Raw genomic sequence first — 18,003 nt, 5'->3', positions numbered from 1 at the left:
AAACTTACCTAGGTCTACCAGTAAATGAAATATAGCTATAATAAACTTACCTAGGTCTACCGGTAAATGAACTAAAACTATAATAATATGATACATTTTTGTATTGAGTTGTATAGCAAACACCAGCAGTTACCGCATATTGTATCGGTATAACTTATGAACATAAAATTCATCAAGTCAACATTACCTCCTATGAAATATTACCGTAATACCATAGATAGAAGATCATTCCAAGTAGTTTTTAGATAGTAGTGCTGCATATTCCACTTATTTTATTGTAAAACACAGTATGACTGTACCGCACACCCGCCATTTGCATTAGTAGTGTAAACAATCTGTGATGTCACGCTACCAATGGTTATATTTAAAAGAAAAACCATGCCAAATATGAAGTTTCCTCCAGGTGTTTTTGTCCACTTACATGAAAACGGTTGGATGGATGAAGGTGGGGTCCATTTATGGATCGACAAGGTAAGGAATAGGCGTCCAGGTGGTTTACGAATTGAAAGGATCTTGTTAGTGTGGGACATGTTTCGTTCTCACTTAACAGAAAACGTCAAGAAACACCTGCAGCGAAGCAATACTGCAACTGCCGTGATTCCAGGGGGATTAACATCTGTGCTTCAGCCTCTCGATGTTTGTCTAAATAAACCCTTTAAAGACAATATTTGTTCAAAGCGGAATAAATGGATGATGGAGGGAGAAAAGTAATTTACGAAGGGTGGCAATATGCGTGTACCTCTTGTTTACAACTCGTTGGTAAAGGTTTGCATTTTAGCCCCGCCCTATAAGTCGACCACTAGATTTGGAAAGATTTTTTTAGGCTTAAAAACTCGACAAAGAAGAGAAAGAGGCGATTTGATATCCATATATAGAATTATGAAAGGCATAGAAATCCTTGACAGGGATGATCTCAAATGGGACAATAGAAATACAAGGGGACACAAGAAGAAACTTAAAAAGGACAGTTACAGAAGAGATCAGAAAAAGAATAGCTTTCCACATAGAGTGATAGATACATGGACTGAATTGAAAGAGAAAACAGGGAGTGCTAAAATTTTACACGACTTTAAGAAAGAACTGGATGCGGAAAGATACAACTGTGGGCCCCTACAAGCATAGCTCTTCTCACACAAAATACAACTAGGTAAATACACACACAGGTAAGCTGCTGGAATGGATGAAGGACTTCTTAATTGGAAGAAAAATGAGAGTGGTACTTAGAGACAAAAATTTGAACTGGGAAGATGTGAGAAGTGGCGTCCTGCAAGGCTCTGTATTGGCTCCTATAATGTTTGCCATATATATAAATAATATGGATGAGGGAGTAAATTGTTACATGAACTTCTTTGCTGACAATGCCAAATTACTCGAGAGTAAAAGCAGAAGAAGATTGTAGATTGCTACAAGAAGACTTGGACAAAATATGGGAATGGAGTCAGAAATGTGAGATGAACTTCAATATCAAGAACTGTAGCATAATGGAATTTGGAAAAAGCAAAAAAAGAGTATCAGGTCAATACAAAACTGGAAACAAGTTAAAAAAGTCAATTCAGAAAGGGACCTGGGAGTAATCATCTCAAGTGATGTGACACCTGATAAACACGTCAATAGATTATTTGGAGAGACTTTTAAACTTACTAAGATTAATGAAAGTGGCCTTCGACTACATACATGAGGAGATGGTTAGAAAAATAGTGGTTACACTAATAAGACCTAAACTAGAATATGCCACAACATTGTGGGCACCCAGCACAAAGAAGAACACAAGAAAATTGGAAAGAATCCAAAAAGCAGTGACAAAAATGGCACCTACTCTGTCAAATCTGACATATGAACGAAGATTGGAGAAATTACATCTGTCAACACTGGAACAGAGAAGAGAAAGAGGTGATTTATTGAGCATTTACAGAATTATGAAAGGGATGGAAATTCTCGATAGAGATGAATTATTAAAGTGGAACAGAAGAGAAATGAGGACACAAAAAGAAACTAAAGAAGGACACTTATAGAAGAGACCTGAAAAAGAATAGCTTCCCACATAGAGTGATTGATGTCTGGAACAAACTGAATGGAGAAACAGTGAATGCCAAAACTATACACAATTTTAAGAATAAACTGGATGTGGAGAGATACGAAAACGGGTCACTACAAGCATAGCTCTCATCCTGTAAAATACAACTAGGTAAATACACACACATACATATAATAAAAAACTAGATATAGTATGATATCTTAAAGTGCGGAGAGTAAGTCCGAGTTCACTAAAAAATTAGTAAAGACTGGCAGGAATATAAAAGGTAAAGACGGATTTTTTTTTTTTTTTTTTTTTTTTTAATGTTTGGTACGGAACTGTCGACAACAAGCTATTCAATCATTACTCATAAAATAAGGTTGTTCTAATATTGAAACAACCTTATATATATATATACATATAAATATAGTGAGAGAGATACAGAAAAAGGAAAAGAAGGGGAGAGGGAAAGGGAGAGGGAAAGAAATAAGAGAGATATAAATAAGAGAGATATTTCAGGAAACATTAATTCTTCATCATCATCTCTTCCTCCTCTGCCTTGCTCTCACTTGTATTTTTTATTTCCTTTCTTTTTTGTTGTGACCCATTTTATTTTTTTTGTGACCCACTGAAGAGTCAGGACCAACAGTTTGAAAAACGCTGACCTAGGCTATTCCACATATTTAAACATTATATGTAAAATTGTATTTTTTCATATCCTTTTGACATGTGGTCTTTTTTAATTTACTTCCATGACCTCTTAAAGCCCTCCTATCTTTAATCAGGAGATTTCTTCTATCAATGCAATCAATCCCCATTAGTGACCTGAGTACTGTAATAAACCTCTTTCTCTTTGACCTTTCAAAGTTGGCAGACCGGTATTTGTAGTCATTTGTCATATGATTTGTCCGCCAGGCTGGGGACTAGTTTGGTTGTTGCCCTTTGTATTCTTTTAATCTTGCTTATACTATATGCGGCTGGGACTTAGAGTCTGGGGGATGTGGAGAAATTTGAGCATATTGTAGGGGTGTGATGGAGGTTGTAAGGGGGATGGGAAGTTAGCAGTTAGGGATGATCATGAAAGTAGGTGGTGGGGTGGGGAGTGTGGATAAGAAGGGCCTTGGGTACAAGTGGGCAGGGCCATTTCTAGCTTTGTGGGGGCCCTAGGCAAGAGGCAGTTAGGGGCCCTCAAAAGTTAGAGAGATAGACAGATTGGTATTTCATTTATACCGGTGAAGTTTGCCAAACCGTAATTAAACGACTTCTATATCTTTTGATGGTGTTAAAGGATGCAAGTAACTATTACACCATATTTATTTATTTAAACATTTATTTTAACTTAACATCACAGTCTGAATACAAACCACACTTCAAAATATTGGTAACTTTACATCACAGTCTCTGAATACAAACCACACTCCAAAATAGTAGTAACTTAACATCACAGTCTCTGAATACAAACCACCACCAACTGCATTGTATTGGGCTCAAAATCTCTGCTTTCTGGCTTTTTTATTAGCAAAATCATCAATGATGTCTTCATACAACACATCTTTCCCCACTTCATGGTTGATGCTGATTATTGCAAGACCACTGAGTCGCTCCTGCCCCATAGATGATCTTAAATAGGTCTTGATGAGTTTCAGCTTTGAAAAGCTCCTCTTTGCTGAGGCCACAGTCACAGGCAGAGTACAGGCAATTCTCAGTGCAACCCACAGATTGGGATACAATTCCTCAAAATGTTTTTTGTGGATAAAGGTGAGGAGCTCAAGAGCAGTCATTTCGTCTGAGGGCAAACTTGGTAAGTGTTTAACTTCCATAGCCAGTTCCTTTCCATCAATGTCACTTTCATTTCCAGAGGTTAATGTCTTGCATAGTTTGTCACACTGGTTGTTCAATGACTGATCATCCAGTTTCTGGAAATTGAGCATCACTCCAAATTGGTCTCTTACTTCACTCAGAGTTTTAAATCTATCTGTTTAGGATTGAATGGTAGTGTCAACAACAACATTAAAGAATGTTATTTCTAGCCTCTTCATTGCATCTGCAATGGGCTCATCTGCGGCCTCATAAGCTAAGTGTCTTTTTGTACTTCTTAATCTCTTTTCTTTGAGTACAGCCTCTACATTCATTTCCTCACACATATCTTTAGCAGAGACTTGAGCTGAAGTGAATCCAATTCTTCTGTAGTTAGTCAGAGATGTTTTCGCTTTAGTAAGGAGGTCAACTGCCACATCAAGCTGCATTTTAGGAGACTGCAGGAGCTTACTGACATGGTTCACAATGTGTAGAATGTCATACCATATGACTGTGCAAATGATAAATCGGTATGACCCCACCTCTTCTGCCAGACTTTGGGCTTCAACCTTGGTCAGAGGATCAGACACTTCCCTGACCTTCAACAAAGCTTCCCTTATATTAGAGGCCTGATACTGCACAGCTTCTATGCTATTAATACGGCTCTCCCATCTTGTGTCACTCCAGGTCTTGAGTGCAACAGTGACATAATCTTTTAGGATTGCCCATCTTTGTGGTGAGGCTGAAAATAGGTTGTACAGTTTCTGAACAGTACCGAAATAGCTAGTGGCATCTATTGAAGCTGTTGCTGCATCAGATATGCTCCACATGGAACATAGAGTGCACGAGGGTTCTTCTCAAGAAGTCTGGCTTGAACTCCTTTGTTTCTCCCTTTCATGTTGGCACCATTATCATACGATTGTCCTCTGCAATCTTCAAGGAGAATATTCAGTTCCGTCAGTTTCTTTATAATTAGAGATGACAAACCAAGACCTGTTGTTTCAGAAGCTACAAGGAACCCCATAAAATGTTCCTTAATTTCTGGTTTCTTATCCATTTTGACAGTCCTTATGACGACTGACATCTGTTCTTGATGGCTTACATCGGGAGTACAGTCCAAAATAATTGAATAATATTTGGACTGTTTAACTTCAGTCACCATTGTGTCCATTATTTTAGTACTGATTGAAGCAATAAGTTCATTTTGGATGATATTTCCAAGGTAGCTGGAATGACTGAACTGGCCACTCTCAACACGCTCAATGTGCTGCTTCATGACAGGATCAAATTTAGCAAGCAGCTCCACCTCTTTTAGAAAATTCCCATTATTCTGCTGGTGTAACGTGTTTGATGAACCTCTAAATGCAAGATTTCTCTCGGCTAAGGATTGGATAATGGCGATTAAGCGAGTCAGGACAGCTCTCCAGCGCCTCTTTTCAGCCTCCAATAGTGTTCTTTCAGCTTGGTCTATTGTCTTTCCAGTTTGCAAACGGAGTTGTAAATCTTTCCAGGTTGCCATGTGCGCTATGTGTGCTGGACTGCTTTCATGACTTTTCAGAAGTGTGCCATGTTTTTCCAGTCTGTCAGTCCTTCTGTCACTAACTTTTGTTCTTTGGTTGAAAATAATTTACAACAAAAGCAATAGAGAGCACTTTTTGTTTTTGAGTAGATAAGCCAAGTCCGCTTCATCTTTTCTCCATTAACCAATGTTCTACAAAAATAATGATAATGAAAACTTCTTCCGTCTTCTTTTTTGGGAAATGTGAAATCAGAACTAATCTGAAATGGCCCTCTACCTACTGCATCCGTTCTAAATGCATCAGACAGAATGGTTGGCCAGTTAGCAGGATCTAGTGGTTTAGAATAAATGGGAGGCTGCTCAGAAGTAGATGATGCCTTCTGTGGTTCTGGGGAATGTGGTGGTTTTGGTGGCAGTACAGCTTCCTGGACAGATCCTGATGAATGTGATGGCACTGGAGCATCCTGTTCAGGAAGTTCAGAATATTCCTCTGGCTTGCTGTCTGGAGCTCCAATATATTTTAGAATTGATCCTGCAAAATTACAAATTTCCTTAGATGATTAGGCTTTAGTCTAAAATAATACTCACCATTCAGAAAACATAATAAAACCAAACTTTAATATGTTTCTTTAAATTATTAAATAAACGATAATGAATTACCTTTTTCTTTTGACCATTTTTCTTCGTCAAATTTCTTTTTCTTTCGTTTCTCTGCTCCGCTGAGATAAATTCGTTTTGATGCCATTACGGGAATGATGATTGGCGAGTCTTAGAGTCTAATGTAGGCCTAGCACAGAAATCTGTTAAGTGAAAACCTTATAAATACATGGAATCAATTTTACATACACGATATTCGAGTAGAATAAATATGATTATTTTTATCAGTGTAGGCCTAACACAGATATCAGATATCTTTTAAATACCCCTTAATAAATATAATTCTACATACACGAAATTCGGGTAGACCTGAAAGGTGAACAGATGGGTGATTGTTGAGCCTGTGGTTATCTTAATATTATATACGAACTAGAGAAACGTACCACACGACAAACGGAATAGAATTCATGTATTTCTGTCACTTCCTTTTGAGCTAACCTCGGTCCTGCCATCTAGTGTTTTTTTTCATTAGGTAGGTGAAGTGAGAAAATAAATAATAATTTTGATAATAAAGAAATAAGCGAATAAATGAATAAGGGATTGGATAAAATATCGATACAAAATAAACAAAATTGAACATATATGAACATTGAATATTGAAAAAGGTGGAAAAGGTAAACATTCCATAGAATACAAACATTTCCTATTGTGCATACAAATATAATAAAAGGAATTCCAACTTACAGTCATAGAACACACAAACTTACAAATTTACACTATTAGAAGCTAAGCATGAAGCGACCAAAGAGTAAACAAGAATGCTGGTGATGCCAATTCCAGTGACAAATAAAGCCAAACAATTGGACAAAGAATAGTAAGCTAATGGCCAAAAAGAGTTTGTAATCAACAATTAATAACATCTGTAGCCATAAGCCCTAGCTTAGTGAACACATAAATGAATAAATAAAGCCAATTAATGCTTACCATATTATATCTTTAGATTAAATAAGATGTAGGTGATTTTTAACAAGATAGTATTTTTAGCAGACGATCAAAACATTTCAAACAATAACAAACACTGCAAGAGGCATGTTGTTTATTTGCGTCGGCGGGCGGGAGAGGCACAGGCTCATATTTGACCTTCGGTAGCGTTACCTAGCCATTGGGCCGGCCGGGGGCCCCCTGGTAGGTTGGGGGCCCTAGGCAATCGCCTATACCGCCTATAGCTAGAAACGGCCCTGCAAGTGGGTGTATGTAGAGCAGGGAAGTGAGAGGGCAGGATATGAGTGCAAGTGGAGAGTGGTTGGGCTGATAAATTGACATGACCTGAAGTGATTTCTTTTTGTTTGCTATGTTTTTGGGTGGATAGTGAGGGAGGTGGTGAAGTGGTAAGGGTTTTCGGCTCTTAGGCCCTGCCTTAGATGTACTGTGTCTTCCCACATTGCTTCTGACCTGGGTGGGGGTTGAGGGGGTAAATGACCCTTCGATTAGACAACTTTATGGATGGGGATGACAGGTGGTGATGGATACAGAGCTGCCTAGTGTAGGCTTCTTATGGTCTCTTGCAGTCTCCTTCATTCTTATGTTCTTATGTTATGTTTATGAGGAGCTAAGTTAAAAGGGACAAAAACATGGGTGAGGGGTGGGTGCTTGGTTTGGCTGACTCCACCTTATAAAGGAGAAAGTGCATTTTGGTGTATGTATATGTGTACCATATTCTTATTAATTTTGGTGTGATATAAAAGATCATATGATTGTGCAATATATATATATATATATATATATATATATATATTTTTTTTTTTCCAAAAGTCAGAAGCACTGTAGATATATAATTTTTTGTGGTTATGTGACAGGTCTTGTGTTATTTACCATGAATCTTTACAGGAAAATCCAAGAGTAATCAATAGTATTCTGCAGACAATAGTGAAATGATAATGGTGAATCAATTATCAACAACTTTATAGTCTTGCATACTAATATTTATTATTGTATTTCCTTTCTATCACTATTTATTTTTGTCATGCTAAGAAATATACTTGTTGGGGTAATGAATCTTCACAAGGAATTCATATGTTGTTGGCATTCAGAAGATTGTAGGAAAACAACAATGGTTTTTAAGTTAACATGTTTGTTTTATGTATACCTTGTGCAGATGTATTTTATCACTTTTTTTCTTTCTTTCTTTTTTCATGCTTATTTACATGTTAGTATACATTGCACTCTTCAAATGGTTATGTGGCAGTCACAGTAATTGACTCCATTGCTACATTTACTTCCAGACTTTTGTTTCTGTTTGGTCTGTTTTTCTGGAAGAACTTGAAATATTTTTAGGCTGGGGATATTTTCGACTGCCACAGTTTCTACCATCTATTTTTCTCTTGTACTTTATTTTATGTACATACATTACGTGTATGTGTGTGTATATATATATATATATATATATACACACACACATATATACATATACAAACACACACACACTTCAACGAACGGACGGCTTAGAGGACGTTCTGAAGAAAAAGTTAAATTTCGTGGATCCCGAAGCAAAGGAAGTACCTATTGTATTTACAGGGTGGGGGGAAATTGCTCGTGGTGTAGGGGAAAGTGAGGAAAAAGGAGAAGGGGAGGGATTACTGAGGGAAATGGAAGGAAATGAGGAAGGTGAGGACTTGGCCCAGGCAGGCAGACGCCATCTAAACAAAAGAGGTCCGGACCAATTTAGCGACGACGAAATGTCTAACAAAAATGTAAAGATCAGAAGTATAGATAAGATCAATACAGTAGAAGGTGATGAGAATATTTTCCAGGGATTTAAAGAGGGTGGGGGGGACGCCCCCCCCCGATTAACAAGACTAGAAGAGAAGATTGATAAAATGATCGAGCACTGGGTTCTTAGGTTCGGTCACGTTAACAACATTGTGCAGAGGGTTGAAAAATTGGAAGAACTAGAGAAGGCGAACAAAAACTTAACTAAGGAAATTGAAGAATTAAAAAAACAGTTAAAAGAAGTAAAAGAGGAGAATAAAGTCTTAAAGGAGAATAATAAGGACAACAAGGAGGGTTGGAAAAAAATTCAAGAAAACAGTAAAGTTGCATTTACTGACATAATCAAACAGCAAATGAAAGAACAAACTGAAGACTCAGTTATTAAAGTGATGAGACAGAAGGAGAATATAGTAAGAGACTTACCAGATAGAAAGAAATGTATAATTATATTAGGAATGGAAGAGAAACATAACGCAGATAGAACCACAAGAACCAAAGAGGAAAATGAAAAAGTAAGAAATTTACTAGAATTAGTTCAGGAAGATGAGCCAGAAATAATAAAACAAATCGAAGAGAAATTCAGGCTTGGGAAATATAGTACAGACAAGACCAGACCAATTAAGATTAAATTCAGGTCACAAACGACGGCAGAGAATATCTTATCCAAAACAGGGAAACTAGCAACAAGTGAACAATATAAAAAGGTATGGATAAAAAGGGAAATGAATAAAGAGGAAAGAGAGGAGGAAATAAGGAATAGACATGAAGCTAAGAAAAAAAACGAGACCAGAACGGAGACAGAAAAACAAGAATTCTACTGGAGAGTAGTGAATATGAAATTGAAGAAATGGAACATAAAAGAGAGAAACACAAAAGAAACAGAGAATACAATGGAAATAACAGAAAGTTAAGAGTATCCTACACAAATATAGATGGATTAATAACAGGACTGAATGAACTGAACAAATATCTGAAAGAAAAAGATCCGGACATAATGGGAATTGTTGAGACAAAATTAAAAGGCCCACTACCACCCAACAGCATAGCACACAATGCATATAATTATTGGATTAGAAACAGAAAGATAAAACAAGGGGGTGGAGTTTTGTTCCTGACTAAGAAGGATATAAACATGAAGAGAGTCACATATGGGAAGAATAGAGTAGAGATGATTATGATAGAAGTAGAAGATAGAGATAAGAAGAGCAGAAAGTTTGTAATAAACTACGTGCCCCCAAAAACAGCCTCATGGGAAGAGAATGAACATAAAAGCATGTTAGAAGACACAAGAGTAACACTAAACGAGATAATGGAAGATGGAGGAAAAATAGTTATGATGGGCGACTATAATTGCAAAGAAATATGCTGGGAAGAGATGACCGTAAAGGGTGGAGAAGACTCATGGGAAAGTGTTCTACTTGAGATGATTATTGACCACACAATGACACAATGGATCCAAGAGAACACTAGGTATAGAAATGAAGAAGAACCATCGAGACTAGACCTAATAATCACATCAGAACCTAAAATAATGGAAAAGATAGAATACCAGGCACCAATAAGCAAAAGTGACCACATATTGATAGAACTAGAACTAAATGAGAAAAAATACATGAAAAGAAATGAACAATATAGAAAAGGAAGATTGATGTATGAAAAAACAAATTTTGATAAAATAAGAGAATTCTTCCAAAATGAAAACTGGGAAAGAATACACAAAGATACAACAGTAGAAGAGAAATGGAATATTTTGACAAAAATCTATAAAAAAAGGAGTAGAAAAGTATGTCCCAAGACAAAAACAAGAAAAAGAATATGTAAAATGCTGGTACAACAAAAGTTGTAGGGAGATAAAAGACAAAAGAGACAAAGCTTGGACCAAATTGAAGAAAAACAAAAGACCAGAAAAATGGAAAATATATACTTGTTATAGAAATGAATATGTACAAGCGTGCAGAGAGGAAAAGAGAAAATATGAAAAAGATGTCAGAAAAATGTAAAGATCAACCAAAACTATTCTACAGATTTGTAAACAACAAACTGAAAAACAAACAAGATTTGGAGAAATTAAGACAAGGAGGAGTTGAATACACAGAGGAAATTGAAATGGCGGAAATTATGAACAAACATTTTAAATCAGTGTTTACAAGGGAGAACATACAACCTGAAGAGATCAAATGAAAAGAGAAAGTCCCCCCTATGAAAGAAATAGAAGTAACAAAGAATGAAATATTGAACCACTTGAGTAATCTTGATGGAAATATTGAACCACTTGAGTAATCTTGATGTCAGAAAATCACATGGACCAGATGAAATAGCAAACTGGATTTTGAAAGAATGCAGGAATGAACTAGAACATACAACCTGAAGAGATCAAATGAAAAGAGAAAGTCCCCCCTATGAAAGAAATAGAAGTAACAAAGAATGAAATATTGAACCACTTGAGTAATCTTGATGGAAATATTGAACCACTTGAGTAATCTTGATGTCAGAAAATCACATGGACCAGATGAAATAGCAAACTGGATTTTGAAAGAATGCAGGAATGAACTGACAGACATAATACATAGCATAATAAACAGTTCCTTGAAAGAAGGTAAAGTTCCAGAAGATTGGAAAAAAGCAAATATAGTACCTATATATAAAGGAGGAAATAAAGAAGACCCTAACAACTATAGGCCAGTCTCTCTAACAAGTACAATAGCAAAAATTTGTGAAAGAATTGTCAAAAATAGATGGGTAAAATATTTAGAAAAAAACAATGTGCTCAATCCAAGGCAATTTGGATTCAGACAAGGACGATCATGCGTCACCAATTTAATATGTTTCTATTCAAGATTAATAGATTGTGCATTTCTAGACCTAAAAAAAGCTTTTGACAAAGTACCACATAAGAAGTTGCTTAAGAAATTAGAAACTGAAGGAGGAATACAGGGCAAACTGCTAAATTGGATGGAAGACTTTTTGCAAGAAAGAAAAATGAGAGTAGTGATAAGAGATCAACACTCAAAATGGGATGAAGTAATAAGCGGTGTTCCACAAGGAACAGTTCTGGCCCCAATAATGTTTGCTATATATATTAATGATATGGATGAAGGAATTGAAAGCTATATGAGCTTCTTTGCAGATGATGCAAAACTATTGAAAAAAGTGAACACGGAAGAAGATTGTGAATCACTACAAAGAGATCTAAATAAAGTACAGGAATGGAGTAGGAAGTGGGAGATGGAGTTCAATACAAAAAAGTGTAGTATAATGGAATTTGGAAAAAGTAAAAACAGAATAACAGGATCATATAAATTGGGAGAAGAAGGAATAAAAAAAGTAGAAAATGAAAAGGACCTGGGAGTCATTGTTATGAATAATATGTCACCTGAAAAACATATAAATAAGATTTTTGGAGAAACCTATAATTTAATAAGAACAATCAAAGTTGCATTTACATACCTGGATGAAGAAATGGTGAAGAAAATTCTAATCACTGATAAGACCAAGATTGGAATATGCAGCAACGATATGGTCACCAAGTGCAAAAAAATGCATAAAAAAACTTGAAAGAATACAAAGAGCAATTACAAAATTGGCACCAACACTCTCAAAACTATCATATGAAGAGAGACTAGCAAAACTTGAACTACAGACACTAGAGCAAAAAAGAGAGAGAGGAGATTTGATAGCTATTTACAGAATCATGAAAGGCATAGAAATTACTGATAGAGAGAATCTGATAAAAATGGGATGACAGAAATACAAGAGGACATGGAAAGAAAATAAAAAAAGACAGCTATAGAAGAGATGTGAAAAAGAACAGCTTTCCTCACAGAGTAATAGATAGTTGGAACAAGTTAGATGAGAAAGTGGTGTGTGCAAAAACAATACATGAATTTAAAAATAGTTTAGATAAAATGAGATACGAAAACGGGACACCACAAGCACAGCTCCCCTTCCCATAAAATACAACTAGGTAAATACATACACACACCAATACACAAAGGAGGAAACAGGGAAGATCCTACAAACTTTAGACCGGTGTCCCTCACAAATACATTTGCAAAAATATGTGAAAAGATTATCAGGAACAGATGGGCCAAACACTTGGAAGAAAATAAAATGATAAACTCCAAACAATTTGGTTTTAGAAGTGGAAGATCATGCACCACAAATCTATTCTGCTTTTACTCGAGACTAATTGAGAGAATACAAGAAAGAGATGGATGGGCAGACAGCGCCTTCCTGGATTTGCAGAAAGCTTTTGATAAGGTACCACACAAAAATTAATAAGTAAAATTGAAAAAATAGGAGGAATTCAAGGCAAACTATTGGAATGGGTGAAGGACTTCTTAACTGGAGAAAAATGAGTGGTACTTAGGGACAAAAATTCGAAATGGGAAGATGTAAAAAATTGCGTCCCACAAGGCTCTGTTTTGGCTCCTTTGTTTGCCATATACATAAATGATAGGGATGAAGGAATAGATTGTTACATGAACTTTTTTGCTGACGATGCCAAATTACTCAAAAGAGTGAAAACAGAAGAAGATTGGAGATTGCTACAAGATGACCTGGATAAAGTGGGAATGGAGCCGGAAATATGAGATGAACTTCAACATAAAGAAATGTAGCATAATGGAATTTTGGAAGAGGCAATAACAGAGTTTCAGGAGAATATACAATTGGAAACAAAGTAGTAAAAAAGTAAACTGAGAGAGGGACCTAGGAGTAATCATCCCAAGTGACTTGACACCTGACAAACATGTAAACAAGTTATTTGGAGAGACCTACAACTTCTTAAGATCCATGAAAGTGGCCTTCGACTACATGGATGAGGAGATGGTTAAGAAAATAATTATTACATTGATAAGACCGAAACTAGAATATGCTATACCAATGTGGGCACCAAGCACAAAGAAATTAGAAAGAATCCAAAGAGCAGTGACAAAGATGACACCCACACTATCAAATTTGACATATGAACAAAGATTGGAGAAATTACAGCTGTTAACATTGGAGCAGAGAAGGGAAAGAGGCAACTTGTTGACCATCAAAATTAAGAAAGGGATGGAAGTTCTCAATAGAGATAACCTATTGAAATTGGACAAGAGGACACGATAAGAACCTAAAGAAGGGCAGTTACAGAAGAAACCTGAAAAAGAACAGTTTCCTGCAAAGAGTGAATGTCTTGAGCAAACTAAGCAGTGAAACAGTGAATGCCAGAACTACACAAGAGTTAAAAAATAAACTGGATGTGGAGAGATACGAAAATGGATCACAACGAGCATAGCTCCCGTCCCGTAAAATACAATTAGGTAAATATCTGGATGAAGAAATGGTGAAGAAAATACTAGTCACTTTGATAAGATCAAAATTGGATTATGTAGCAATGATGTGGTTACTAAGTACAATAAAATGTATAACAAAACTCGAAAGAATACAAAGAGAAATTATGAAATTGGCATGCATCAACACTCTCATAACTATCATATGAGGAGAGACTAGCAAAACTTGAGCTACAGACATTAGAGCAAAGAAGAGAGAGAGAAGACTTGATAACTATTTATAGAATCATGAAAGTCATAGAAATTATTGTTAGAGAGGATCCAATAAAATGGGATAGTAGAGATACAAGAGGGCACGGAAAGAAAATCAAGAAAGACAATTATAGAAAAGACCTGAAGAAGAACAGCTTTCCCCACAGGGTAATAGATGTTTGGAACAATTAGATGAAAATGTGGTGCGTATGAAAATGATACATGAATTTAAAAACAGTCTAGATAAAACAAGATATGAAAACGGTACACCAGAAGCATAGCTCTCCTTCCTATAAAATACAAATAGGTAAATACAACTAGGTAAACATATACAGTTACATGGGAAATGGGAAGAAATGATAAGTGGTATCCCACAAGGGTCGGTGCCGTCTCCAATCATGTTTGCCATGTATATAAATGACATGGATGAAGGAGTGGAGTGTTATATTAATTTCTTTGAAGATGATGCAAAAATACGAAAGAAAGCACAGAGGAGGGTTGTGAATCATTACAATCAGACCTGGACAAAATCTGGAATTGGATTCAAAAGTGGGAAGTGAACTTCAATATCAAGAAGTGTAGTATAATGGAGTTTGGAAAATGTAAAAATAGAATATCAAGAAATTATAAAATTGGTGAAAAAGAAATAAAGTGAACTCAGAAAGAGACCTTGGAGTAATGATCAACAAAGACATGACACAGGATAAACATATCAACAAAATAGTTGGAGAAACCTTCAGTCAATGAAAGTGGTATTTGACTGTTTGGATGAAGAAATTATTAAAAAAATATTAGTTACATTAATAAGACCAAAACTGGAATATGCAGCGACACTATGGACACCCAGTACAGTGAGTCATCCTTATATGGTAATTCTTTATCTGGTAAATTCACAGTTACGATATTAGGTAATTACTACCCTAGATTCGATTTATGGTAAGAAAAAAATCACAGATACGGTATCCGCTAGATATTTTGAAGAGGAAAGTGCAGGGAGAAGGTACATCTGCCATATCCTATTATTACATGTTATAATGGGTTCAGTATACAGTAATTTCAATTTGTGGTAAGGTTTTCAGGAATGCATATGTATTGTATAACTAGGACTTACTGTACTAAAAAGAATATAAAGAAATTAGAATACAGAGAGCAACGACAAAGTTGACACCAGCTCTTTCCAAATTAACATACAAAGATTATCCAAATTGGAACTACCAACACTGGATTAGAGAAGAAGAAGAGATGATCCATCTATTTTTGATAACTTTTTCACATATTTTTGCTATTGTGCGTGCTTGTAAGGGAGACTGGTCTATAGTTAGTTGGATTTCCATTGTCCCCCCACCCCCTTTATATATTGGTACAATGTTTGCACTTTTCCAATCTTGTGGTACCTTTCCTTCTTTGAGTGAGTAATCACTTTTATATATTTTGTCCATTAGTTCATCTATACATTCTTTTAATATCCAACTTGCAATTCCATCCAGATCATGTGATTTTCTGATGTCAAGGTTTATTATTTGGCCCTTTATTTCCTTCTGTGTCACAGTTATTTCTTTCATAGGAGAGATTTTTCTGTCCTTCATCCCAATTTTGTGTACTTTCAATTGTGAATACAGATTTAAAATATTTGTTCATAATTTCAGCCATTTCTACATCTTGTATGTATTCATCATTCCCTTGACACAGTTTTACTATTTCTTGTTTACCTTTTAGTTTACCATTCACATACCTCTAGATTTGTTTAGGCTGGTCTTTGCATTTTTCTATTATGTCTTTTTCATAGTTTCTTTTCTTCCCTGCGTATTTTTACATATTCATTTCTCAGTTTGATATATATTTGCCACTTGCTCATTCCCCCCCCCCCATCTTTTCCAAGCTTTGTCTCTTCTGTCTTTAGCCTCACTACCATATTTTCCGGCGTATAGTGCGTGACTTTTTTCCGTTGGAAGGGCTTAAAAATGGGGGGTGCGCGTTATCCGGTGGTGCACATTATCTATGGCCTACGATAAAAATTCTGCGGCTGTGTGTGTAATTTTTTTCACAATACCGTGACGATGTTGGCCGTCACAAAGTCGGGACGGCACACTTCTCCGTGACGTTCCGTGAGAACAAGAAGAACAGCCATGGTGACATGAAAGAATACGCCAGCAAGGGCTACCGTATATAAATATTTGGTATAGGTATCTATCGAATCTTATTTTTCATGTTTAAATAGGCCTATACACCATGAAACATGATCAATATTCATGATATTTGCCCATGTTCACAGCATCCTAGTTTGAATTTTTATGTTGGCTTTGTTGCTTCACTTTAGGTATGGTACAAATTCCGTTGCGGCCGTTCATAAACTCGTGTCAAACACCTGACTACAACACCCTCTTTCGGGAGTTATATTAACTAAACGTCACCTCAATGAGAGACTGTCCTATTTCACCACTGTCATTGCAGGTTCAAAGCTAAAACGAAACAGTCTGTAGTTTGTTTCAGTATTAAATAAAAAATGGTAAAGACGAATTATTTCCTCAAGATATAAAATGAAAATTTTCTGTAAAAATCCCGAAATTTTTCTGTATATTTTACTTTCAATAAACTTTTTTTTAGATCATATTTCCTACAAACTATTTAAGCTACAAAGTAATAAGGGACCAACGCACAACATGAGTCATATACCGGTACATGTAGTTCCGACTTTTTCTTAGTTGTGTCCTGATTGATGCCTAAACTAACACTTAATTTAGTGACAAATCAACAGATTTCCCAGCGGTGGCTCTAGCCAATGAAAAATACTTCTCCATGTAACCTCGTTCACATGATATAAATACCGAGGTAAAACTGCATTATAGACAAATGCGATCGGGCATGCGCATTATACGTCGGTGCAAGCTATGTGTACTGAGATAACGAAGTGCATGGGTGCGCATTATAACCCGATGCACATTTTAAGCCGGAAAATACGGTACATTTTTGTTGTTGTACCAGCACTTAATGTACACCCTTTCTTGCTTCTGCTTTGGTATGTGTCTATTCCATCTTTATAAATTTCTTTTAATATGTTCCATTTTTCTTCCATCTTTGTCTCTTCATTTAAGAAATTTTCCCAATTTACATTTTGAAAGAATTTTCTGAGTTTCTCAAAATCTGTTTTGTTGAACATTAGTCTTCCTTTCCTATCTTTCTTATTTCTTCTCAAATAAATTTGTTATTTTAGTTCAAACTCTATTAGTATGTGGTCACTCTTCCCAAGTGGTGTCTTGTATTCTATTGTATCCACAATTTCAGCCTCTGATGTAGATATTAAATCTAGTCCCGACGGTTCTTCATTGTTTTGACATATGGCATTTTCATTTGCCCATTGAGTCATTGTGTATTTAATGGTCATATCCAGTAGTATATTTCCCCAAAGGTCTTCTCCACCTTTCACTGTCATTTCCTCCCAACATATTTCTTTTGAAATAAAGTCACTCATAATTACTGTGTTTCCTCCTTCTTTTAGTAATTCAATTAGTGCATGATTTGTGTTTTCCAACGTTTTGGAATGATCACTCTCCAAGACACATATATTACTACAAAATTTCTACTTTTCATGTCACTATTTTCAACTTTTATCATAATCATTATTTTTTCCTTCTGTTGTCTTTGTCACATTTAAGCCTTAGTCAAAAACATGACTCCACCCTGTTTCTCCTTTCTATTTTTCATCCAATGGTTGTATAGACCTTGTGCCACAGTATTTGGAGGTAGTGGACCTTTTAATTTTGTCTCTACAATTCCCATTATGT

General features: G+C 35.9%; 2 protein-coding genes across 9 annotated transcripts in view; one reads left to right on the top strand and one right to left on the bottom strand.

Moving 5' to 3' along the window:
* Chi (LIM domain-binding protein 2 Chi) overlaps positions 1 to 18,003 on the top strand; it is a 499,269-nt gene that overhangs the window by 355,682 nt on the left and 125,584 nt on the right. The gene's annotated exons all lie outside the window — the stretch shown is intronic.
* Positions 4,492 to 7,376, bottom strand: LOC143031383 (zinc finger MYM-type protein 1-like). Its single transcript, XM_076195125.1, has 3 exons — positions 6,912 to 7,376; positions 5,991 to 6,130; positions 4,492 to 5,862 (listed from the first exon to the last, which is right to left on the bottom strand). The coding sequence occupies exon 3, from the start codon at positions 5,328 to 5,330 to the stop codon at positions 4,605 to 4,607; it is 726 nt and encodes a 241-aa protein (XP_076051240.1). The 5' UTR covers positions 5,331 to 5,862; positions 5,991 to 6,130; positions 6,912 to 7,376; the 3' UTR covers positions 4,492 to 4,604.

This window comes from Oratosquilla oratoria, chromosome 1 (genome assembly GCF_046742065.1).
Source record: "Oratosquilla oratoria isolate Oo_2021 chromosome 1, ASM4674206v1, whole genome shotgun sequence".
In the NCBI taxonomy this organism is placed as follows: domain Eukaryota; kingdom Metazoa; phylum Arthropoda; class Malacostraca; order Stomatopoda; family Squillidae; genus Oratosquilla; species Oratosquilla oratoria.
This window is presented reverse-complemented; position numbering and strand designations above follow the sequence as displayed.

Excerpts from the sequence above, each read along its gene's own strand:
- LOC143031383 (XM_076195125.1), bottom strand. The coding sequence starts at position 5,330 with ATGGCAACCTGGAAAGATTTACAACTCCGTTTGCAAACTGGAAAGACA.